Source organism: Panthera pardus, unplaced genomic scaffold (genome assembly GCF_024362965.1).
Source record: "Panthera pardus isolate Hobbes unplaced genomic scaffold, ASM2436296v1 HiC_scaffold_20, whole genome shotgun sequence".
Classification (NCBI taxonomy): domain Eukaryota; kingdom Metazoa; phylum Chordata; class Mammalia; order Carnivora; family Felidae; genus Panthera; species Panthera pardus.
The window spans coordinates 90011919-90033152 of NW_026526766.1; the positions used below are offsets into that span (position 1 = coordinate 90011919).

General features: G+C 57.3%; 3 protein-coding genes across 15 annotated transcripts in view; 1 reads left to right on the forward strand and 2 right to left on the reverse strand.

Moving 5' to 3' along the window:
- The window catches only part of AK8 (adenylate kinase 8), a 129096-nt gene extending 127006 nt beyond the window's left edge, over positions 1 to 2090 (reverse strand). The window contains exons 1-2 of the mRNA XM_019420698.2: positions 1912 to 2090; positions 1179 to 1301 (exon numbers count right to left, since the gene is read on the reverse strand). Coding sequence (XP_019276243.2) covers positions 1179 to 1220 — 42 coding nt within the window. The 5' untranslated portion in view covers positions 1221 to 1301; positions 1912 to 2090. The remainder of the gene's footprint in view (positions 1 to 1178; positions 1302 to 1911) is intronic.
- Positions 42 to 8700, forward strand: SPACA9 (sperm acrosome associated 9). Its single transcript, XM_019420703.2, is given in 7 exon segments — positions 42 to 185; positions 1372 to 1522; positions 4758 to 4938; positions 6711 to 6913; positions 7674 to 7749; positions 7751 to 7822; positions 8633 to 8700. Coding segments are annotated over 5 exon segments (507 nt in total). The 5' UTR covers positions 42 to 185; positions 1372 to 1522; positions 4758 to 4794; the 3' UTR covers positions 8645 to 8700.
- Positions 8701 to 9609: 909 nt separating this feature from the next.
- TSC1 (TSC complex subunit 1) overlaps positions 9610 to 21234 on the reverse strand; it is a 49779-nt gene continuing 38154 nt past the window's right edge. For all 13 annotated transcript variants that reach the window (XM_019420694.2, XM_019420688.2, XM_019420686.2 and 10 more), the window contains 6 exons: positions 20509 to 20691; positions 19532 to 19642; positions 18490 to 18612; positions 15517 to 15704; positions 15274 to 15435; positions 9610 to 14902 (listed from right to left, as the gene is read on the reverse strand). In XM_019420694.2, the coding sequence (XP_019276239.1) occupies positions 14389 to 14902; positions 15274 to 15435; positions 15517 to 15704; positions 18490 to 18612; positions 19532 to 19642; positions 20509 to 20691 (1281 nt within the window). In that variant the 3' untranslated portion in view covers positions 9610 to 14388. The remainder of the gene's footprint in view (positions 14903 to 15273; positions 15436 to 15516; positions 15705 to 18489; positions 18613 to 19531; positions 19643 to 20508; positions 20692 to 21234) is intronic.

The following is a 21234-nucleotide window of genomic DNA, read 5'->3' on the forward strand; positions in this document are numbered from 1 at the left end:
CTCGCGGGGCCAGGCAGGGCTGCCACGTGACCCGGTTGCTATGGCACCCGCGGGAACAATCGGGCCCGCGGCCCCGCCCCACCCACCAACCTTCCCGACCCTGGGAAGAGCCCCTCCCGGGCCCCAGACACCCTCGGAGGGTTTCGGGGAGCTCTGTGAGTGAAGGCCGGCCTAGGACCAGTAAGGTTAAAGCGCACCACCCCCCCCCCCCGCCTCCGCCGAGCCCTGGGGGGAGGAGGGAAGGGAGTGGAAGGAACCCCGATGCCGCCCCTGGTGGGTGGGACGTGGTGGAGGAAGGAGCGCTTCGAATCGCGTCAATCCCCGGCGGGACTGGGGCAGCCTGGTATGGGACGCGGCGCTGAGCTGGGAAATCCAGCTTTTGTCTGTTGCCATTTTTAGAAGGAGCTGCCGGTTTTGAGCTGTGTTCTTAACAAAACTATGGGGTAGGTACATGATGGACGGGGCGTCTGGCTTCTGTGATACAGAATGCCCCGGGTTCGACTCCCGGCTCCACCCGTGTGAGCCTTTTCTGGGCGCCACTTTCCTCCCCTGTGAAGTGGGGATTGTGGAAGGATTCCGTGAGCGCATATGCCTGAAGTACGGGCTCCTGGCGTGTATTAAGGGCACAGCGCATCGGGGCTACTATTTAGTAGTAACTTCATTTAATATTTGCACCAGCCCCCAGGAATAAGTACCTTCATTCCCATCTTACAGGTCAGAAATTGGAGGATCAGAATGGTGAACAAATAGTTGACCGTAAGACCTGGGGCAAGTCATTTCCCATGTTTGGGTCTCTTTTCTCATCGGTTGTAGACCATAAAGCGTTAGAATCAGAAGTCCCCTTGATATTCTAATCCAATCGCCCTTGTTTTATAGATACAGTGAGGTCCAGAAAGGGGGAAACTCTTGGCCAAGTTCACTCATTAACCAGAGGCAGAGCCAGGGCTGGCGTCTTGACTCCTAGCCAAAAGCCTTTCCCAGCAGCCACTAAGTGCCCAGAGACATGCCCTCCGACTGTAAAAGGCTGCAAATCTGCCTCTTCCCCTCAGGACCGCTTCCTCAAAGCGCGCACACCTTGGTTGGCTTGTCAAAGCCAACTGCAAAGACAGCTGGGGAAGAAAAGGAAGCGCCACCCCCCCCCCCCCGCCCCGCCCAAACAAAGAACACAACAATCAAACCTGCAATTTGCACTGGAGAGGTTCAGTTTGCTTCCTGGACATTTCTGAAATGACTTGCCTTTCTCCTCATTTATTTTAAGCCCTAGGCGCTTTTCATACCACGATTTAATCTTCTTTAGCAGCCTGGAAAAATACAAATCAATTAAAGCCTAAAACCTATCGGGTAATCATTTTTTCCTTCCTCCTCCCCCAGATCGAGAAGTGCCTGCACCCTGTGCCTTTCATCCAGACTAATTTGGCTGCAGTAACTCGTTCAAGGGACGATCACTTTGGATAGCTTATTACAGCTCTTCTCACGACATTTCCTGGCGTGCATGTCACAAGTCGCTAGGATCAAGAACCAAGTCAGTTTTGCTCTCAGGGGCTCTTGGGGCCACCAGCCAAGGTCGTGCTGTATCCTTGGAGAAGTTGACAGCCCCGGGAAGCCCCGGGAGGGTGGCAGGGAGCCAGACACGCAGGGCAGGCCCCTGAACACTAGGGGAGGGGGGAGCAGAGAACAGTCTCTGCAAGTGGAAACGAGGCCCAGGGGTCCAGCTGGTGCGTGACCCCTAGGAGGGCTTGGGCAGCTTTTTGGGCATTCGGTATCCCTTCCACCCCAGCCACCCACTCCCGGCCTTGGGCCAGTCTGATGTCTGGCATGTCTGTCTCTATGGACCGTCACGGAGGGAGGGATCCAAGAGCCCAGACTTTATAAAGTGAGGCAGAGCTGAGTGGGGAATCCGGGCTTGCTCACTTCTAGCGGGGTGACCTCAGCTTCATCGTCTGTCACGTGGGGATCATCAGGTACCGTTCGGAGAGCTGCGGTGAGGATTCCATGCAGGGCCAGGGTTCTCCTAGAGCCCCGTCGATAGTCACTGCCGTGGGGAGGGTTGGGGCGGGTGTTCAGGACCTCACTGCAGGCTGGAGCATGGCTCTCGTCTGCCCCCCGCCACCCACCCACCTCCGTAAAGGACCCTCCTGCAGACCGCACTTAGCCCTTCGGCCCAACGTGCCCATCCCACTGCCCTGCTTCCTTTTCCCTTTGGCAGCGCTCTTATCCACAACACTGTTCGGTGGCTCATCCTTGTTGTCCGCCTCCCACTCTGAAAGATAAATTCCAGGGAAGAGGGGCTTGTCTGTTTAGTTCCCTGCCGTGTATATAGCCCAGCACTCAGAATCGGGGCCGGCATACGATAGGCCCTGCAGAAGGGGTGAGTGAACAAACGAATGGAAGCCTGAAGTCCTTCTGACCCCTCTGGCCTTCAGGGGTTCTCCCAGCTCTGCCTGACGCTCGGGGGTTCCCCCGGCCTGCCCTGCCCACCGCCTCCTGCACTCGCTCACAATAGTCCCAGGTCACCCCCTCCTAATGCCCCTCCCCCCTCCTCTCCTCTCCCGGAGCTCAAGCCCTCCGCAGACTCTGCTGCTCTCAGGGTGTGCACCGTGCCTGTTGTGGCCTGCCCCTGCCATTGTGTGCCCACTGTAATCACAGCAGCTTTGGTTGCTCTGACAACCAGGCGCTGCTGCGTTCCGCCTGCGAGTTCCGCCTGCACCTCGCACGGTGCTCGCCCCAAGGCCCGGAGGCTGCGGCCGTTACTTCCCCCTAGCGCGTTAGCACTCAGAGGCTCACCCCAAGGCCGGCCGGAAGTAGTGGAACCAAGATCTGAACCCAGGACTATGAATAGAGCTTGGGTTCTTAGCCACCAAGCACAGCTCTGAGCCTTATGGGGAAGGCCAGACCGAAAGCACAACCCCCGCCTCGCCCCCACCCGGAAACCCACCTGTGTGCTGTGCTCTGACCTTTCTTTTTTAGAAGCATTTTTTTATTAACTTATTTTTTATTTTTTTAAATTTACATCCAGATTAGTTAGCATATAGTGCAACAATGATTTCAGGAGTAGATCCTTAGTGCCCCTTATCCGTTTCGCCCGTCCCCCCTCCCACCACCCCTCCAGCCACCCTCAGTCTCTTCTCCGTATTTATGAGTCTCTTCTGTTTTGTCCCCCTCCCTGTTTTTATATTATTTTTGTTTCCCTTCCCTTATGTTCATCTGTTTTGTCTCTGAAAGTCCTCATATGAGTGAGGTCATATGATTTTTGTCTTTCTCTGACTCTCCAATTTCACTTAGCATAATACCGTCCAGTTCCAGCCACGTAGTTGCAAATGGCAAGATTTCATTCTTTTTGATGGCCGAGTAATACTCCATCGTGTATATAGACCACATCTTCTTTCTCCATTCTTCCATCAATAGACATTTGGGCTCTTTCCATCCTTCGGCTATCGTCGATAGTGCTGCTATAGACATGGGGGTGCATGTGCCCCTTCGAAACAGCACACCTGTATCCCGTGGATAAATTGTGCTCTGACTTTTCTAGGTCTTCAACCCCCAAGTCACTTGTAAGCCCTGGGCCCAGACCAGGCAAGGCGAGTCATGTGAAGGGGTGCCCCAAACTCCAATCATCAAGGCAAATCACATTTGAAAACATCAAAATCCATGCAAAGTCCACTTCTGTCGCCAAAAATGTAAAGACGGGATCAGTTTTACTCATTCCTTCTGCCTCGGGCTCCAGTATGGCACAGCCCCAGACCCCATCCCGTCTTTAAAATCCTGACGCTTTGCGGCCTCCTCTTTGGTGTTAACTTTTATTTCTTTAAATAGCACGTTAAATGTTTTTCCCTCGCTCGACTGCTGGGTTTTCTGGTGCCTCACCCTGGCCCAGGCCCCCACCGCACCCCCCCAACCCCGGCGCCCCTTCCCACTTGCCCACTTCCGGCAGGGGGCTGAGTGGGCAGGAAACCAGTGTCCTGCCCGGCCCGGGACCAGGCCCACCCCCCTGAAGCCGCAGCCAGTGCGAGCAAACCCAGGCACTGTGGCTCCCAGGGGTGGCCTGGGCACTGCGGCTGAATGCTCTGTGTTGTATTTACAGTAGGCCTGCTGAGGTCCTGGGGTGCCATCGTCCGGGCCTAACCCGCACAGGTCAGCTCCCAGCCCTCCCCAAGTTCTCGGAGCTGCCGCTCCCGTCGCGTCTTGGAGGCCAACTTCTGATCTGCCCTTGCGTTTCCTTTCGTCCCTCTTTTTGCCACAGAGATGCCCTCCCTGCTCCAGCCCTGCTCTGGGCTCAGGATGCGGAGGCCGACACAGTGGAGGGAAATGCCTCCCGTCTCCCTCGGGCCTCCTCCTCTCCGCCTGGGTGGGGCCTCCCAGGAAGCCTGGAGCGTGTTCTTCCCCACCCCTGCCCTTGCCAGGTGTCCCGGCCCCTTGCGCCCGCCAGCACCCCTGGCCTTGGCTTGGCCTCCTCCGACCCGTTCACACGGAGCACGTCTGGTGCCGTGGGTGTGGGTATGGGTGGGCGTCCACAGTGTGGAGAAATCCTTGGCCACACTTGAGGGAAGGAAGTCATGGTTCGTGGCAAAGAACGTGTCCTTGGAGGGAAAAGGGACTTGGGTCCTGGATCGCCTGGGGGATCTGGAGTGAGTGCAGGAGGGAGGGGGGACGCCGAGAGGGGCCGTGGGCATGCCGGTCTGACACTCCAGAGCGGGGTCTGCAATCTGGGGCCTCATCGCTGTGTTCTCCGCCCCCCCCCCCCCCCCCCGCCCTGGCAGATTCTCGTCCTCCCGTAAATGACCGCTGAGGAAGACCATGAATGAGACGAAGGAGTCCCTGCGAGGCATCGAGCAGAAGTACAAGCTCTTCCAGCAGCAACAGTTCACGTTCATCGCTGCTCTGCAGCACTGCAGGGAGAACGCCCACGACAAGATCCGGCCCATCTCCAGCATCGCACAGGTGGCGCCTCGTGGGCTGGCGGGCGGTGGGGCCGGGCTCTTGGGGACCTGCCGGGCCCAGCGACTCCTGGGCGACACCTTGCACGGAGGGTGAAACGGCTGAGGCCCGGAGAGGGCAGGCGTGTCTGTGCCGGGATCAGGACTCAGATCCTGACGAGGCGGGAACGGGCCCTTCGTTCCCTCACCACATATGTGAGTAAATACCAAAGCGGGCTGGAGACTCTGCCGGCCAGGGTTCGGGTCCCGGCTCAGCCACACGCCCCCTCTGTGACCTTGGGCCAGTGAGTCACCTCTCTGTGCCCCAGCTGCCTCATCTGGAAAAGACGGGGTGTGCGGATTTAAGGAGCTCGTGAGGGAGCCGCTCAGCCAGTGTCTGACGCCCGTGGTCCCAGCAGTGGGATCCCACTGGGGTTTGAGAAACCGACCCGCCAAGCACCTCGCGCCTCCCGTTTGCAGACATTGTCACCTGACCCGGGTGTCCCTGTGAGTTAGCTGCCGTCCCAGTTTGCGGGACCTGGAGGCCTGGAGACGGAGCTCGCCCTCCAGGAAGGAGCACACACCTAAGTGGGACCCCCTCCCGCCGCCGGCCGCCGGGGAGTCGGCTTCTGGAAGGCCAGCTGCTCACAGCGCTGGCGGGGCGTGGGGACCAGGGCTCAGAACCGCTTAGGAGAAGCACACAGGCCCCAGAGATAGCAACCCCTGCTGGCAACATCCTTCAACAAAAACCCTCCCTTCCGCTGTGCGTGAATATTCCTCCCAGATCTTTAACGTGAGAAATTTTAAACCTACAGAAAATACCCTCTTTCCCCTGAACCGTGTAGTTGTAAATCAGGCTCAGACTTCCAGGGAGGGGCACGGCCGGGTTTTCAGCGTCAGGATGGAGCATGTGAGACCCCTCCCCACAGCCGCGGCTCAGAATCTACGGGAGCCAGAGTGACCCCGCCCCTCAGACGCACAGGGGCGTGGCCTTCTCACCCAAGGTTCAACGAAGGGCGTGACCCCGCCCCTCAGACGCACAGGGGCGTGGCCTTCTCACCCAAGGTTCAACGAAGGGCGTGACCCCGCCCCTCAGACGCACAGGGGCGTGGCCTTCTCACCCTAGGTTCAACGAAGGGCCGCGACAAACGGTGGCCCCAGGCTCCGACTCTGCCTGTGAAGTGTCGATTCTCGGCCCTCACCTGGCACCCCCCCCCACCCCACCCCCACCCCCGGACCTGGGTCATCCAAAGGTGACCTGCCCACACACACCTGGTAGCGCGGGGACTCTGCTCTGTTGTAGTTACACCGGCTGGCAGGCTCCTCCCCGCCCTCCTCGGGTCCCCCCCCCGCGGCTGTCAGAGCCTCTCCCCTTCACAAAGCTGCTGTTCTTGGAAGGAGCCATTCGGATCATTTGGGAAGGACGTCCCTGAGCAACTGAAAGGCAGCTTGGAGGAGGGAGGGGAGGCCCCCGGCGGGGACCGGGAGGGGAGGGGAAGCGTTCGTGAAATGGGCCCAGATATTCCCGCGGGCACCAGGCTTGTAGGCTTCAGGTGGGGGTGTTGGCAGACCCAGCTGCCCAGCGCTCTCGGGGTGCCTGGGACACGCAGTGACATTAACTGTACGTAGTGGCCTGTGAGTCCACATGCATCAATGTGCCTGCACCTCCCCCTGTGACTCTGGAGGGTACGAGGAACTGGGGGGGGGGGGGGGCGGGGAACGCTCCTGGATGTTTGGTCCCCAAACCAGCTGGGGGCCGGTGGTACCTCCTGAGCTCCCCCCACCTGGCCCCTGCAGGTGCAGAGCTACATGGAACATTACTGCAACAACTCCACGGACCGGCGCATTCTGCTCATGTTCCTGGACATCTGCACAGAGCTAAGCAGGCTGTGCCAGAACTTCGAGGCCCTGCACTCTGGCACCCCGGTCACCAACAACCTGCTCGAGAAGTGCAAATCCCTGGTTAGCCAAAGTAATGACCTAAGCAGCCTGCGAGTGAAGTAAGTGGCTTCTGGGCCTGTCCCGGAGGCGTCAGCAGCATGTGAACGTGGGGAGGGCGGTGGGGTGAGGATGGGAGGGAGGGGTCCCACAGGAAGGACACTTCTCTCCAGAGGACAGGAATGTCGGGACTGATGGGTCTTGTGGCTACTGTCCAGCACCCGCCCCCCGCCCCGAGGTGGGGAACCTGAGGCCCACCGATGTACCCAAAGGGCCAACCCAACAAATCCTCTTACCGAAGACAAGGGACGCTGAGGCCCCACATACAGTGAGACACAGACGAGCCAGCACCGGGCAAGGGGAGGGGGAGTCACAGAGCAGATGTTCCCAGAAGCCCACGGAGAAGCGGGACTTCTGGAGCCCCATCCCTGTGGGCATCTGGGCCTCAGCACCGCCCAGTGTGGCTCCCTCATCCCGAGCCCTGGGGAGTCCTCAGCACAAAGCACCGTATTCTGGAGGATGCTGTTTAGTTACTGGGAATAAGGAGAGTCGGAGGGACTAAGCACATTTTGGAGCCGTTACGGCTTTCCACGGCCCCTAATCCGGGTCTCTACGACCACAGGCCAGTGGTTCAAGAATCTTGTCTTGAACCTATGCCTGGCATAGAGATGCCTACGGTCTCTATGGGTAGGACTACCTACGGTCCCGTGGCCCCGCGAGCCCGCCGAGCCACAGCGTCCGGAACCTCCCTGGGGATTGGAATGTGTGGTCAGGATTAGACAGTGCCCCGGTCTGGAAGAGCCCCCTCTTGCCACCCTGCAGGTACCCTCACGATGTGGTGAACCACCTCAGCTGTGACGAGGCTAGGAACCATTACGGAGGCGTTGTCAGCCTCATCCCCCATGGTCCTAGACTTGATGAAAGAATGGATCGCCCACTCGGAGAAGCTGCCCCGCAAAGCTGTGCAGCACGTGAGTGAGCCCCAGGCACGCCAGGAAGCCACCGCAGCAGCCGCTCCGCCTTCCCGGACCATGAGCACCCAGTCTTGGTTAAGAAAACACCAACTTAGGCAACTTACAAAAGACAGCCCCAAACCAAGGGGGAAAGACAAAGGATGTCCAAAACCTCCCTGGAGACCACCTGGCGGGAAGCTGTAACTCAGAGCTGGCGCCCTGCTGAGCCCCGCGTGTTGGGGTGGGGGGGGGGGTGCCGACTCTTCACTTGGGCTCCGGTCATGGCAACTGACGAACCCCAAAGGGGACTGCCCAATATACCACTGAGAACCCGTCTCCCTCTCGCTCACTTTTAACTTCTCACCGCTCCACGCCTCTGGGCTTCAGGCTCTGCGCCCGCTTCTAGTGTTGCCGGGAGAGGCTGGCGAGAGCCGGGGCACTGGCCCGCCTAGGCGCTCCGGGAGCTCCAGGCCAGCGCCCTGCCAGGCCCGCCTCTCCAGGCAGAGCCACCAAGCGGGAGGCCACAGGGCTCCTTTCCCGCCGCTGCGGCCACTGTAGGGTCCCTCCGTCCGCCGGGATGCTGGGGGCCGGCGCGGTAAACTTCCTCAGTGTCATTAGGTGTCTGGACCCAAGGGGGAACGAACCTGCCTCTGCTCTCCTTTACTTGGGGGAGGGAGGCCGTGAGAGGGGCCGGAAGGACTCTGCGGCTCCCAAGTAAGACAGTCCCTTGGTTTCCGGGGCGCAGTCAAGGCCCTGACATCGTAGCCTGCGTCTCTGGCCTCCGAGCCGCTGGAAGTACTGTCTGACTGTTGGTTTTTCCCTTCGCAGGGGGCGACTTAGATTCTGTATTCTTGCTTCCTCGGGGGCGACCGTCAAGAATAAAAAATGTTCTCCCACCTGTCTGCCTGCCTTGGTTTCCTGGGACCTCTCCCTTAAAGAAAACTACGCTTATCCTAAGACATCAGAGGACACTGGGCAGTGGGCTCACAAGCAAAACCGCCAGCAAAGAGCAACCGCTAGAGACGGGAGTCCGCTCTCAGGAGGTTGAAGCCACAGCGCCCCCCCCCCCTCCCCAGGCCAGCGGGGTAACTCCCGTAGTTAGTTAGAACGCACTGGGACGAGAACCCGAATAGGTATCAGGGTTCTGCAACAAAATTAAAAGCTGCCACCTCCCAGTCTTTATCTCAAAGGAGCCGCTTCCGTCGTTAAAATGGTCAGAGCGTACCCATTTCCAGGGACAGCTGGAAACGTATGTTCCAGGGAAGGGACGGTGAGGCGAGGCTGCATCTAACAATTGTTTCAGGTGGTTTCCCGCCTTCTTCCAAACACCTGGTGACATCATGGCGGCCGCCAGCTGCACCGTTTCCTTGACACGCTCACAGAACACAACGGCAAGGCTCAGGGTTGGTAAGCTCTCCGTGATCTCGGTGCCACCTGGGCTCAACCCGACGGCCAGCCAACCCCTTAGGGCGGTAAGCACGCTCCGAGCGCAAGAGGGGACAGCAGCGCGGGCCCGGCAGGCCGTCCGGCCCAGCGGGTCTCGGGGGAGAGGGCTCCGATCACGTCTCCCACGGCACCGGGCCACTCTTTGGGGGCAGGCGGGAACGTGAGGCGGATTAAGTAGGATCCGTGGTTGTGTGCCAGGTAACTTTCTAGAACAAAAAGGGTCTGACAGCACCTCCTCCAGCCGCTCGGGGTAACCAACCAAGCCAGACCTGAGGCTTCTGCATCTTTGGGTGGGTCCCAACTCCGCCTAGGGGCCCCTCCGAGGCCAGTACGGGTCACTTCACGTCAACACAGCAGAGTAGTGCAAAACAATAGATTTTTATTTGTTCACAGTTAAACACAAGCAACTGCCTTGACATTTTAGAACATCCTAAGAAGGACAGCAAACCCTTTTGATTCCAACTCCCATTCACTAAGATTGTACCATTTTCTCTTGCAGCTCATGTTTATGGCATCTGACGTGGATTGTTTGACATGCTTTTAAGATCGAGGCGGGAAGGTTTAAACCTTTTGACGAGAGAGGACTTTCTCAAATTTAACTAAAAGCAATCAATTAAAAAAACTTTTTTTTCCACTGATGGGGACCCCTTTAAACTGCAAGTTAGCCACATGTGGTTGATCCATGATTGAGTTATAAAACTAGATTACGTCTTAGCAAAATCTGTTCCTCCGTAATATGCTTATGGTCCGCAGAAGTCTTCTGAAAAGTGATCACTGATTCTTTCTAGTGCAAAATGCCCGGCCGCCTCTTGATAAGCAGAAGTTTCTGCTGCACAGAGCAGCGCGTACCCTCCTGTCCAAACACTGTAGCAAGGTGGGGGAAGGGAGGGGGGCTCAAACTCTCCGGGGTCTCCTCTAAAAGATCTGTTCCAATGCTTCAACTAGTCTACGTATCCCAGAGGGTGGACTATTTGGTAGCAACGGGAAGGGAAGGGGGCAGAGAGCTCCTCTGCCTTCATTCATTGGTTTCAAGGCCAAAAGCGGTCACGGGCACAGGCTTCTGATGTAGCTACAGCCACTCTTCCCTCAGGTGAGCTTGTACAGACCGTAGACGGCGGGGAAAACACAGATACCCCGCTCTCCCCCGCACATGTCACAGAGTCACGGACGGGGACACTGGGAACAAGGGTCACAGCAGCAGCCTCAGGGCCGGGCCCCGACCTAAACTGGCTCTTTGCCTCAGAGAAAAGCGCCATCCGGTGCAGTGGGGAGGGGAGGGCTCACGGTACAGAGCTGGGGCGGGGGGTGGCGCGTAAACAGGTACTCGGACATGTTCCAGAGACACGTCCTGGCACTCGCTGCCGGTCAGTTTCGAGCGTGTGCCTCGAGAGTGAAAGGGCAGCAGAGGAGGTGTGCTGGTGGGGGCCGTTCCACGAGCCCGCTCTCTTCCCCGCACGAGACGTGCTCTGGGTGGGGTGGGGCTTCTCCGGGGAGCACTCCGAAGAGGGGCTGGCCTGTCCCCGAACATCCCAGGGCGGGTGGCCCTCCACCTCGACTGTGCTTCTGGACCAAGCCTGCCCTCTGCCCACACCCTCCATAACCTGCCCTCGCTTCTGCCCACCTCCCGGTGCTTTCCGTCAAAAGAACGGTCATCTTGTGGCTTCGAGCGGTAGGTTCTAGTATTTGGTAAAAACTCCTGCTGGCTAGTCACAGCACATGCTAGATGCTCTCCGCAGAAACGCCCAACGTTTTATTCGGCGAGCCTGAACCCCTGTGGCCCGGCTCACAGGGACCCGTCGCCCCACTGTCCTAGTCGCCCCCTTCTACACGACTGTGAGACCCTGGCCTTTTGTGACAAAAACACCGGAAGCTACACGGGCTGGGGCAAATGGGGACGGAGCAGGGTCCGGGGTTTGGTCCGCCGTTGGGATTCTGCCCCCCGAGGCGCTGCCCTCCAGGCCGGCCGGCCGGCGGCACAGTGGGCTCTGTTCCAGCATCCGCGGCGTCCAGTCTACCTGCCCGGGAGAGCCGCGCCCTCTCCCCTGCACACGGTCCGCTGCCGCGGCTCACGCGGGAGCTTACCGGTCCTTTCTCTCTGCACGCACAGGGCCTCCAAAGAACCCTCAGCTGGCAAAGCGAGCGAGGTCACGTCCGCCCGCCGCACGAGGCCGGTCCTAGCACTCATCCGCGAGGAAACCTTTAAAAACCTCTTGCCCCAAGAAACGACCTTTGTCTCCTACCTTTGTTTTCTGACTCCTGGATAGATCTGTCTTCCGGTGCTATGCTAACCAAGTTTACAGGCTGCACGGCAGAACCCCGTCAAAAGCTTTTTAAAAATCCCTAAAAGCTCTGAGAGAGGTCCACGTGCTCATGTCCCGTGGCAGATTCAGGACCACGTTTTCTCTATGGAGACCACGCTGCCACTCCCCCCCCCCCCCCCCCCCCCCCCCCCCGCCCCACGAATGATACTGTAGTGCTCCTTTTTAAAACAAAATTCATGCTGCCCAAGAAGCAGACTCTGGCCTCCTCAGGGCCTGTGCCGACCCCAGTTAGTGTCGGGCGGGGAGCAGAGTAGGTTACACACACGGGCCAAAGGGCTTCGAGGTGGGCAAGCTCTGGGGCCGCCCAGCCCTGCTGTGTGCGACAGAAGGCTGCTCAGACGGTGTGAAGACATGCTCCGGCCCTGACAGTAATCATTCCGAGACATCTGCCCCACCGGTTCCCGGGCCTGAATTCTCTCTCTGGTGTTCCTCTATCATCACCTTCCTATCCTCAGAAAGACTCGCGGCAGCACGATCAAGTGACCTGTTGATTCCTGGCGAGTTTATCATTTTCAAAACTAAACCAAACCTTATGTTGACTCGAGTCCTCTGCAACATGCGAGCCTCAATTTGGAAGACGGGTAACTTCAACGTGCCTCCAGGCCTCGCCCGCCCCCCGCCCTAGCTGAGTGAGACACACGGCCTCCTAGAACCCAAAGGAAGTGGAGTGCAGCTCCTTGGGCCGACGGCTGGGTTGCAGGCAGGTGCCGAGGGCCCTGGGCACGGAGACCGGCCCGCGGAGAGCCCCCTCGCCACCCTGCCGCCTCCTTCCCTGTATTTTTACAATCTGCCCCCTTTTTAAGGATGTTCTTTCTTTCTTTACATTGGCCTCTGCCGTTACCAGTTAATCAGGGAAAGGGCTTTGATCGAAGCGCCCGGTGTCTCTGTTTCGTGGCACGGGCCTCTTGGGCTGGGGGAGGGTGAGCATTTTGACCTGCTTTCAGTACTTATCCTGTAACATTTTTTTTCCTTTATGAATTTGTTCGTGCTTTCTTTTTCTAAAAAGGAACTAGGAAATAGGATGTATTCGGTTTTAAGCTTTCCTTTGGATGAAGCTGAATTAAACGTGTGGGGTTAATAAACAGTCCACAAGGGACATCCAGCGGCAACTGTGGGACCGGGTGGGGCTGAGCACAGCCTCTCCTGGGCTGGGAACCGGTCACACCTGAAGATCCTGTCCTGAGGAGGCCCCTGCACCTGTGCCGTCGTGGTGACACAGAGTCTCTCGTTACCTAGCCCCCTCTGGTCAGGCTGCTAGAATATTTACTGCAATGCTTTACAAAAAAAAAAAAAAAAAAAAAGACTTTTACCCTCACGTGCTGGAAGCTTCTGGATGCAGTAAGATTTCGTACCATTACAGTCCGTCTTTTCCCTCTTCGTGGCTGAGCCCTCGTATACTTTTAACTAAGAGAATAAAAAGAGAAAACCCAGGTTCATTGGCTCTTTCCTATGAGTCTCTACTGGCCTCAGCTGGGACACTAAAGCAACAGCTCTTGGGCTTCCAGAAGTTACCTCGGGAGCCTCTGTTGAGTTCAGGTGCCGGGCTGGGGGCGTCTCCCCCAAGCACGCGTGGGCCTTTGTCAACACTCGCCAGGACGTGGCCCTAAAACACTTTGCCATTACTGACGTGGAGCGGGGGGGAGGGGAGGGGGCACAGCAGCGTGCTCCCCGGAGAGTCGGCCCCGGAAAGCTAGGCTGGTGTGAGAAAGCTGTTACCTTTTTGGTGGTCTAGAACACGTAACGGCAAGGCAGCTCCACCAGCCTGAGAAGCAATGGTCATTTGAACGTTAAAGAAACTCTGGGCCTTCAGAGCCCTTCCGCCGCGGCATCACCGAGAAGCAGGCACGAACGAGGGACTCACAAGAACACAAAGGGAGAGAGGCAGATGGATGGAGGGGTTGAACCACGAGGCTCAGCTGGCACAGCCCCGTCCGAGGGGCAGCTCCTGGTCCCCAAGAGCTTCTCGGGCAATGGCTCGAGCCACCACCCGCCTCCCCTCCTGCAGAGAACGGTTTTACCACCCCACGGCAGCCTGGTTGAGCAGTCGCAGCTTTCGAACAAACGCCAAATAAATAAGAGGTAGCGGGGAAGGAGGGACAGACATTCCCAGAGAGGGGGACGGGCTCCACGGGGCCAGCTATGGACTTCTCTAACAACAGACATTTGTTCACACACAACTTTCTAGGAAGCTTATCAGAACCGCCAACAGAACATTAAGGGTGAATAAACCTTTGTTTGGCTAGATCTGCTGCTTTAGATGCTGAACTTCAGAACCAAAAGCAGGGAAAAAGTCTCACGTAAAAAAGCTTCCACGTGAAGGTGACCAGCTTCGCGAGCCACATCCTCGTGGAAAGGGACAAAACCAGACTTACCTGCAACACCACCAGTGACCTGGGCTAACGGAGAGCCAACCCATTCTCTGAGTTTCGGGAAAGGACAGAGTGGTGTGTTAGACTCAAAGATTAAATTTGGCCTCATATTGCACACGTTCAAAGGGCGCAACCACTGCGGGGGAGGCAGAAAGTGAAGCCACTGAGGAGCACGGACTGGCCCTCGGATTAGCCCACATTGACCCTCGGATTAGCCCACACTACTGGGTAAAAGAAAGGGCGGGGAGCGGGTCGAGGGGAAAGTTAAGAGGCATTTCAATGCCAGATCCAAAAACCGTTCTGCATTCAGTCAACTGTGAAAAGGAACCCCAGCCCATTTCCACGGCGTGAGCCAGCCACCCAGACCCTGGAAATGGGGAGGCCTGGGAACGTGCATTCACACCTCCTGTTCCACGCCAGCAGTCTGCGAGTTAACACTGATTGACCGTCATCCTTCGCTGTGTTCATGATGAGTCTCGTTGTAGTCCATGATGTGCAGCTGTCCAACACTGTCCGGGGTCGGGGGCGAGGGGTGCGGGCCGTCTAGGCTCGGGGGGGCCTTGCCTTCCGCACCCGGGTCTTGGCCCGGTTCTGTCTTTAGCGTTTCAGAAAGGCTACTGATGGTCACGCTGTCCTCGTCACACTGGCTCTCGCTCTTATTACGAAATAACTCTCGCGCCTTCCTGCCCAGGAAGCTTTTCGAACTGGGAAGGGAGCCGACGGTGGTCGGGATGCTGGTGGCGGGCTCTCCCGTGGTCGTCTCCCACCGACTGCCGAACGGGCCCGCCCTCTGGCCGGGGGGCTTCTCCGGGGTCGAGAGCTCGCCGCTGCCGCCCCCTCTGCTTCCACCGCCGCCCCGCACGCCGGCGGGCCTGGGGGGCTTGGTCTCGCCGTTGTGGCCAGGTGCCTCTTCGTTGTGCCCTGTTACAGAATCCGAGCAGCCGTCCTTACAACAGGCAAGCCTGTAAGAAAGCCGGGGAGGACGAAAGGGGTGGTGTTGGCAGCGTCTGTGTTCCGGAGGCACGCACGCGGACACTGAAGGCGGCGCTTCAGAACGGAGAGCCCGAGCGTGAGGTCTCAACGAGGGAAACCGAGTCACGACGAGGGACAGCAGAGGAGATCGCACATGTGAGCACTTCTGTGACCACATCCAGCGATCCAGGGGCAAGGACAGGGACGCACAGAGACAGCTGGGAGCCGTGAGCAAAAGGAAACCGAAGTGCCACAGCCCCGCCGGATCCAGGGGGACGGCTCTTTACGCCCCACGACACGGGCCCTGTTCTGCTGCTGACGCGGCCGAGGCACAGGCCGCTGGCGCCACCTCTGTTCTTACCTTTCTTCTGCCGCTTCTGCCGCTTCTGCGTTTTCTTCTTCAAGTTTCTTCAGGAGGCTGTCCTTCTCCAACCTGCCGTACAAATCTAAGATCTCCAACTCAAACACCTGGCTGATCCTCTTCTGAGCCTCATACCTGCTCTCTGCCGCCTGCAGCTGTCCTCTGAAACACAGACGGCCCCAAATATAGGAAGCTTTGCATAACGCACACATCACTGCAGAAACCTTCCCCCGTGGGAGTTACCTGGCCTGCAGTTTGACATCCTCTAAATATTTCTTCTGTTCCAAAAGAAGGTGGTCTTTCTTGGCCAGGTGAGATTCCAGTTCCAAAATCCGTTTCTGAGAGGTGTCGAGCCTCTGATTCTGCTGGAGGACATGGCTTCTGTTTTTTTCTAATTCTTTCCGATATGCAGCTTTCATCATTTCCACTTCCTAAAAAAAAAAGCGGGGGGGGGGGGCGCGACTGGAGTCAGTCTTTTTAGAAAACGAACATGCCACGTCCATGTTGGAAAATCAAGGCGATAAGCACTGAGAAGGCACTCTGGGCCAGTCCTGGTGGAAATCTCAATTAGTACAACTTTTTGGAAAGTAAGCCGGCAGTAAGTATTAATCTAATACCCCTTCCTACAAATCTACCCCTGAGGAAATCATCTGAACCACAAACAGACATTTGGGCACAAAAGGAATCATCTCAGCATACTGAGAAGGGCAAAACACTGGAAGCACCGTTAAGTCAAATGTCAGGAAAACAGTTAAGTGAGTTAAAGCCCATTTCATAAGTTTTTAATAAACTTACAGTTTACACATCAGTAAAAGGATCTTTAAAAAGCAAACTATAAAGCCATGCGAATAGGATCAACTATGTAAACACTGACACTCACAAGCATCAAACGAAACTAGGCCAATGTTCAGTTATAGTTTCAACATACTGGTGTCGCGAGTCTTTTTTTGTTTGTTGGTTGGTTTGTTTCTTTTCCCCTCACCCTGACGAAGGGAAAGCTGGCGGGCATGACCCGGCCTGGCAGGTTGCTCAGGCAACACGGCACCGGCAGATCAGGTGCCCCATAAGGTTTGGCGATCCCGCCGGGCAGATGGCCGGCCTGCTGACAGACTAAACCAGCTGAACCCAGGACAAGTGCACACTCACGCTCAGAAAAGACACAGAAAGAACGCTCTTCTAACAAGCATGTGTTATATTTGCCTTGTGTGTTTTTACTGTGGAAAGATACATATATAACTTACATAGATTTGTTTTTCTCAAAAAGATACACCATAAGGAACAAGGCAAAGAGCTTCCATGGAGGTGGGCCTCAAAGAATAACGGTGAATGTTTTCTTGGCGTGAAACGCCACAGATTTAAGCTCAGAACTGGGCGCCAGATCACATGGCCATGCTGGCTGTGCCCAAGGGCTCCAGACTTGCTCACGTTAGGTGAACAAATCAGACCTCTGACCTAAATGACAGCAGTTCTTTATGGAGAATCAAAGTACGGAACTCAGAACATCCGCGTGCTTCCACTAACCTTCCCGATCATCCCGTGACGTGCTACACCAACACCTACCAGCCATGCCCAACCTCTCAGATACCCACCCACCCTGCCTCCCCCACTTGACTGAACAGCAGAAAGCCTGACTCCAGGCCCAAGGGCAAATCCTGGCAGGTTCAAGGCAACGGCTGAGCTAAGGATGGGCACACACGACACAACCCTGGCTGATAACAAGGGTGGGACGTCTGGTGTGAGACCCGCCGGAAGTGTCCTCTCCTCTTCCGTGGGACGTCGTGGGGTCTACCTGTGACCACTGCACCCGCAGCTCACGCCTTGCAACCACCACCACAGTGAGTCCAAGGACGAGGGTGCCGCGATGGGTCAGGTAGTGCCGGAGACGGAAAGAACTGGGTTTTGTTTTTATGGTTTCTTGCTTTTAAGTAATCTCTACATCCAACCTGGGGCTCGAACTCACAACCCCGAGATCAAGAGTCACATGCTCCACCAGCTGAGCCAGCCAGGCACCCCAGAACTGAGCTCTTTGATGCTGTCCCTAAATTGCTGACTTGACCAACCCAGGACTCACCTGCTTTGGGACTTCTTGTCAAGCGAAATAAACAATGCAACTCCTTATCGTTAAGCCAATTTGGTCCCTCTTGTTGTTACTGCTTACAGCGGCGGCAGGCATCCTGACTGCTACAAGTCAGGGTCAGCACGTCCACTTCAGGGATGATGAAACGGAGCCCAAAGAGGCCAGGTGGCCTGCTCGGGGCCCCAAGAGTACAAGCCTTCCAGCCGAAGGACAGCAGCACAGAGGCCAGCCCAGCGGCACTCTCGGGGGCGTCAGGAATGCGAATGAGTAATAAGGATGTTCGGGGCTCTCCTGTCCTGAGGTCTGTCTCCCCTCTGTCTTTTCCAAACCCCTTAGACTTCCAGAATGACTGGTGGCTGGTTTCTAGAGAAAGTTCCACACTTAAACGTCCTACTAAAGGGAGTCTGAGCCTGATAGCTGAGAGGAGCTGAGGAATAAGGAGTAACTCTATTAGGAAAATTACCTCTCTCTGCTCCTAAGCCTACTCTGTACATTTGGCCCAGAAAGATGCTTTACAAAGCACAAGCCCGAGAAATCCTGAAAAGAAAGCCTGTGTGTGATGGAGAAGTTAGTGACAGGAAGCATCTGAACATTTACCATTAAAATTCCATTACTCATTCCCAACTCGTTCGCTAACATTACCCGAGGCTATTTAGAAAGGGACACAAAACTTCCGCCTCGACACCGCGGGTGAGTCGCTAATTAACGTAAGATCATCCCGATGCGGCCTCGTTGCCAGAACCGAACCACGATCTGCTGAAATTAAACCCAATGTCGAAAGGAAGAAGAGTTACGTACACTGGCACGTGCCCCCAGTCCTGAGAGTTCTGTTCAACAGAAGCGGCTCCCCGTCCTTTCCTCGTCTCTCTCCCTCCGTCTCTCGGGGCGGGCACGGGCGGGAGAGAGACCCTGCCGGCCACCGTGTGCCCACTCCCACGAGCCGCTTTCGCTGGCGCCTGACTCAGTCTCGCGGCGGCGAGCCAGCTGGGGGCCATCAGCTCGTGCGACGGCCAAGGACGCTCACCCCGGCAGGCCGGCGGGGGCGCGCGGGGGGGACGGCCGCCAAGAACGCTGAGCGGGCCAGCGGGGAACATCTGTACCGCCGCGTCCTGCGAGCCCCGCCCCCGCCCCGGGCCTACCTCTGTGGTGTCCGAGTGCTTGTTCTGCAGCTGCTCCAGATACAGCTCGTTGACCTCCCCGAGGACCAGCAGCTGCCTGTTCAAGAACTCCATCTGCTGCTGGACCGACTCGCTGTTCGAGAGCTGTGACCACAGCACAGAAACACGCAAAGTGAAAGACCCCGCGACGCCACGCAGGCCAGCGGGCATCAGAGAGCACCCAGCCAGGAGCGCGCGACCTCGGGGCCCGGGCACGATAACCGCTCCCTCGGCTTCAAATCCCCTCACAGGACGGCCGGCGGGGAGGAGGGCGTCCGAGGGCAACGAAAATGGGCAGAAGAGCACTTCGAAACTGTGCTGCGCAAAGGGGACCCAGCCCAGATGCACGTCATCAGAGCGGCCACCCACAAGATGCCCGGGGAGGACAGGCGTGCGTACGACAGTCACCGCAGGGACACGCTGTCCAGGGTCAAAGCTCAGGAAAACTCACTTATTTCCTTCATAAGCGATCTCTACACGGTGCAGTGAATCCCAACAAGGGAGGGATCCTAGCTCAAGAAATCTCTGCGAACCAACTTTTCAAGTTTATGTAAACGAGGATTTAAAAATAAGAGTTCCGGAGCGCCTGGGGGGGGGTTCAGTCGGTCGAGCGTCCGACTTCAGCTCGGGTCACGAGCTCGCAGTTGAGGAGTTCGAGCCCCGTGTCGGGCTCCGCGCTGACGGCTCGGAGCTCGGAGCTCGGAGCCCGGAGCCCGCTTCAGATTCTGCGTCTCCCTCGCTCTCTGCCCCCCTTCTCCCCCACCCCGCCCACTCGGCTCAGGCCAGACAGATGTGCTGCGGAGACCGTCTTGCGCACTGGAAGGGGTTTAGCAGCACCAGGCCCCTGCCCGCTCGGTGTCGGTAGCACCAAAAACGCCTCCACACATTGCCCAGCGTCCTCTGGGGGGGTGGAGCCGGGAGGCCAACCCTGGGGGGAACCCCGGCCGCCGGCGCACAGGCCCCATCGGAAGGAAGCGCGCCAGCAAGCTGTGTGAGAACAGACCCCGCCCGCCCCGTTTCTTACCTTCTGGGAGACCTGACTGAGCAGCAGCTCGGTATGGCACACCTTACTGTTGGCCTTCTTCAACTCCAGACGCAGCTCTGCGATCATGTTCCTGCAGTCCTCCAGCTTTGTCTGCCCAAAGAGACGGGCCACGAAGTTACACAGAACCCGCGGGCCACGGCACCGGCCCACAGACAAGCGGGAAAGCCCAGGTTCTCTACTGCTCTACTCTTCTCGGGCCATCGGGATTTAGTTTCTTAGTTTCAAAAATTCAGCTACGGTTCATTTCTGGAGTTCCTGATTGGTTTGGCAAAAGAACGAAAAGATCTTGGACCCCAGACTCTGCACCGCAGAGCCGTGGGGCTGCAGAGCAAACTCACAGCGGCGCCATGAGGAGACTGTGAGTGTTTGAGGGAAACGCAGTGACATCTGTCGGTCACCGTGCGCACTACGCCCCGGAGGCAGGTCAGGGTTTCAGGATCAGATGTGCTCGCTAGTCCCTGGGGATGATGTCATATCTTTGCAAAGCAGGGTTCGGGTGTTTGCGGGGATAAAAATCGCCCTGTGAAAACCAGCGTGAAACAGGAAATGAGGGCGCCGGTCTCCAATGTGATTCCAAGATCTGAGACTCCACGCGGTGCCAGACGGGCAGGCACGGCACTGGTCAATTATTGTGGACATTTAAAAACGAAATTTAAAAAAATGTAAATTCACGTGTGTATTTTCAAACAGTGACTGCGTCATCAGGACGTAAATACTAAGTCGCTCAAGATCTGCTCAACGAGCAGAACCGTCAGGTGTCTCCCTTGGCTGCGGAACGCCAGGGAAGTTCCCCAAACGCCAAGGGAGGCTTGTAGGAACCGAGAGAGCTGGGAAGCCCTGCCTGACGCGAAACCCGCGTCCGGTGGCGTCGGAGACAAGAGCCCGCGTGCTGGCTGCGACGGACAAGGCGCCCTGGCGCCCTCCCTCGGCTGCCCCCGCCCGGCGGCCGCCCGCACCTGCAGCTCCTGGCTCTGGTTGTAGAACTCCTCTCGGTCGTGCTGCAGCTGTCTGATCTGGCTGTGGAGCTGGGTCACCATCGTGTCTCGCTGCTCCTGCAGCTGACTGTTTCTGGCTTGTTCCTTCTGCAGACTGACCTTCCATATCTGGATGTCCTTCTCTTGTAACTTCAGCTGGTCTTTCTGACGGGGACCAAGGATGTGATCATTTTAGCCGTCTGCCACCGTGGGCGGTGAGGCTCGAGGACGAGGCATACCGCGGATGTCTCACGCAGACGGCCACGTGCCACCCTGCCACGGGAACCCCGGGCCCAGCGTCCGCCAGCTGACAACTGTCCAGCGTGGCTCGAGGTCAAGGGTTAACCAATTTCACAGTAGCAAACGGATCACAAGATGCCAGAAGAAATTTTCTCAGGGGCCGACTGCCCCCAGTACCTTCAAAAGCCCTAACCATCAGCTCTGGTGTAAGACCTCTCATACACGCTATCAATTAAGGTCACTAAAAATGAGGAACGTTTACCGACTACCCACCCAGGCACCGCACAAGCAGTCACGTGACTTCTTTACGTTTTAAAAGGCAAGTGCTGCTGTTCTCATTCCCATTTTACAGAACGGCTAACAGAGGCTCCGAGAGGCTTCACCACTTTCCTAAGGTGGTAAGTGGTAGAGCCACGGCTCAGCCTCCAGGTCCAACTGGCTTCTCAACTGTGCTACGAGATTTTTGCC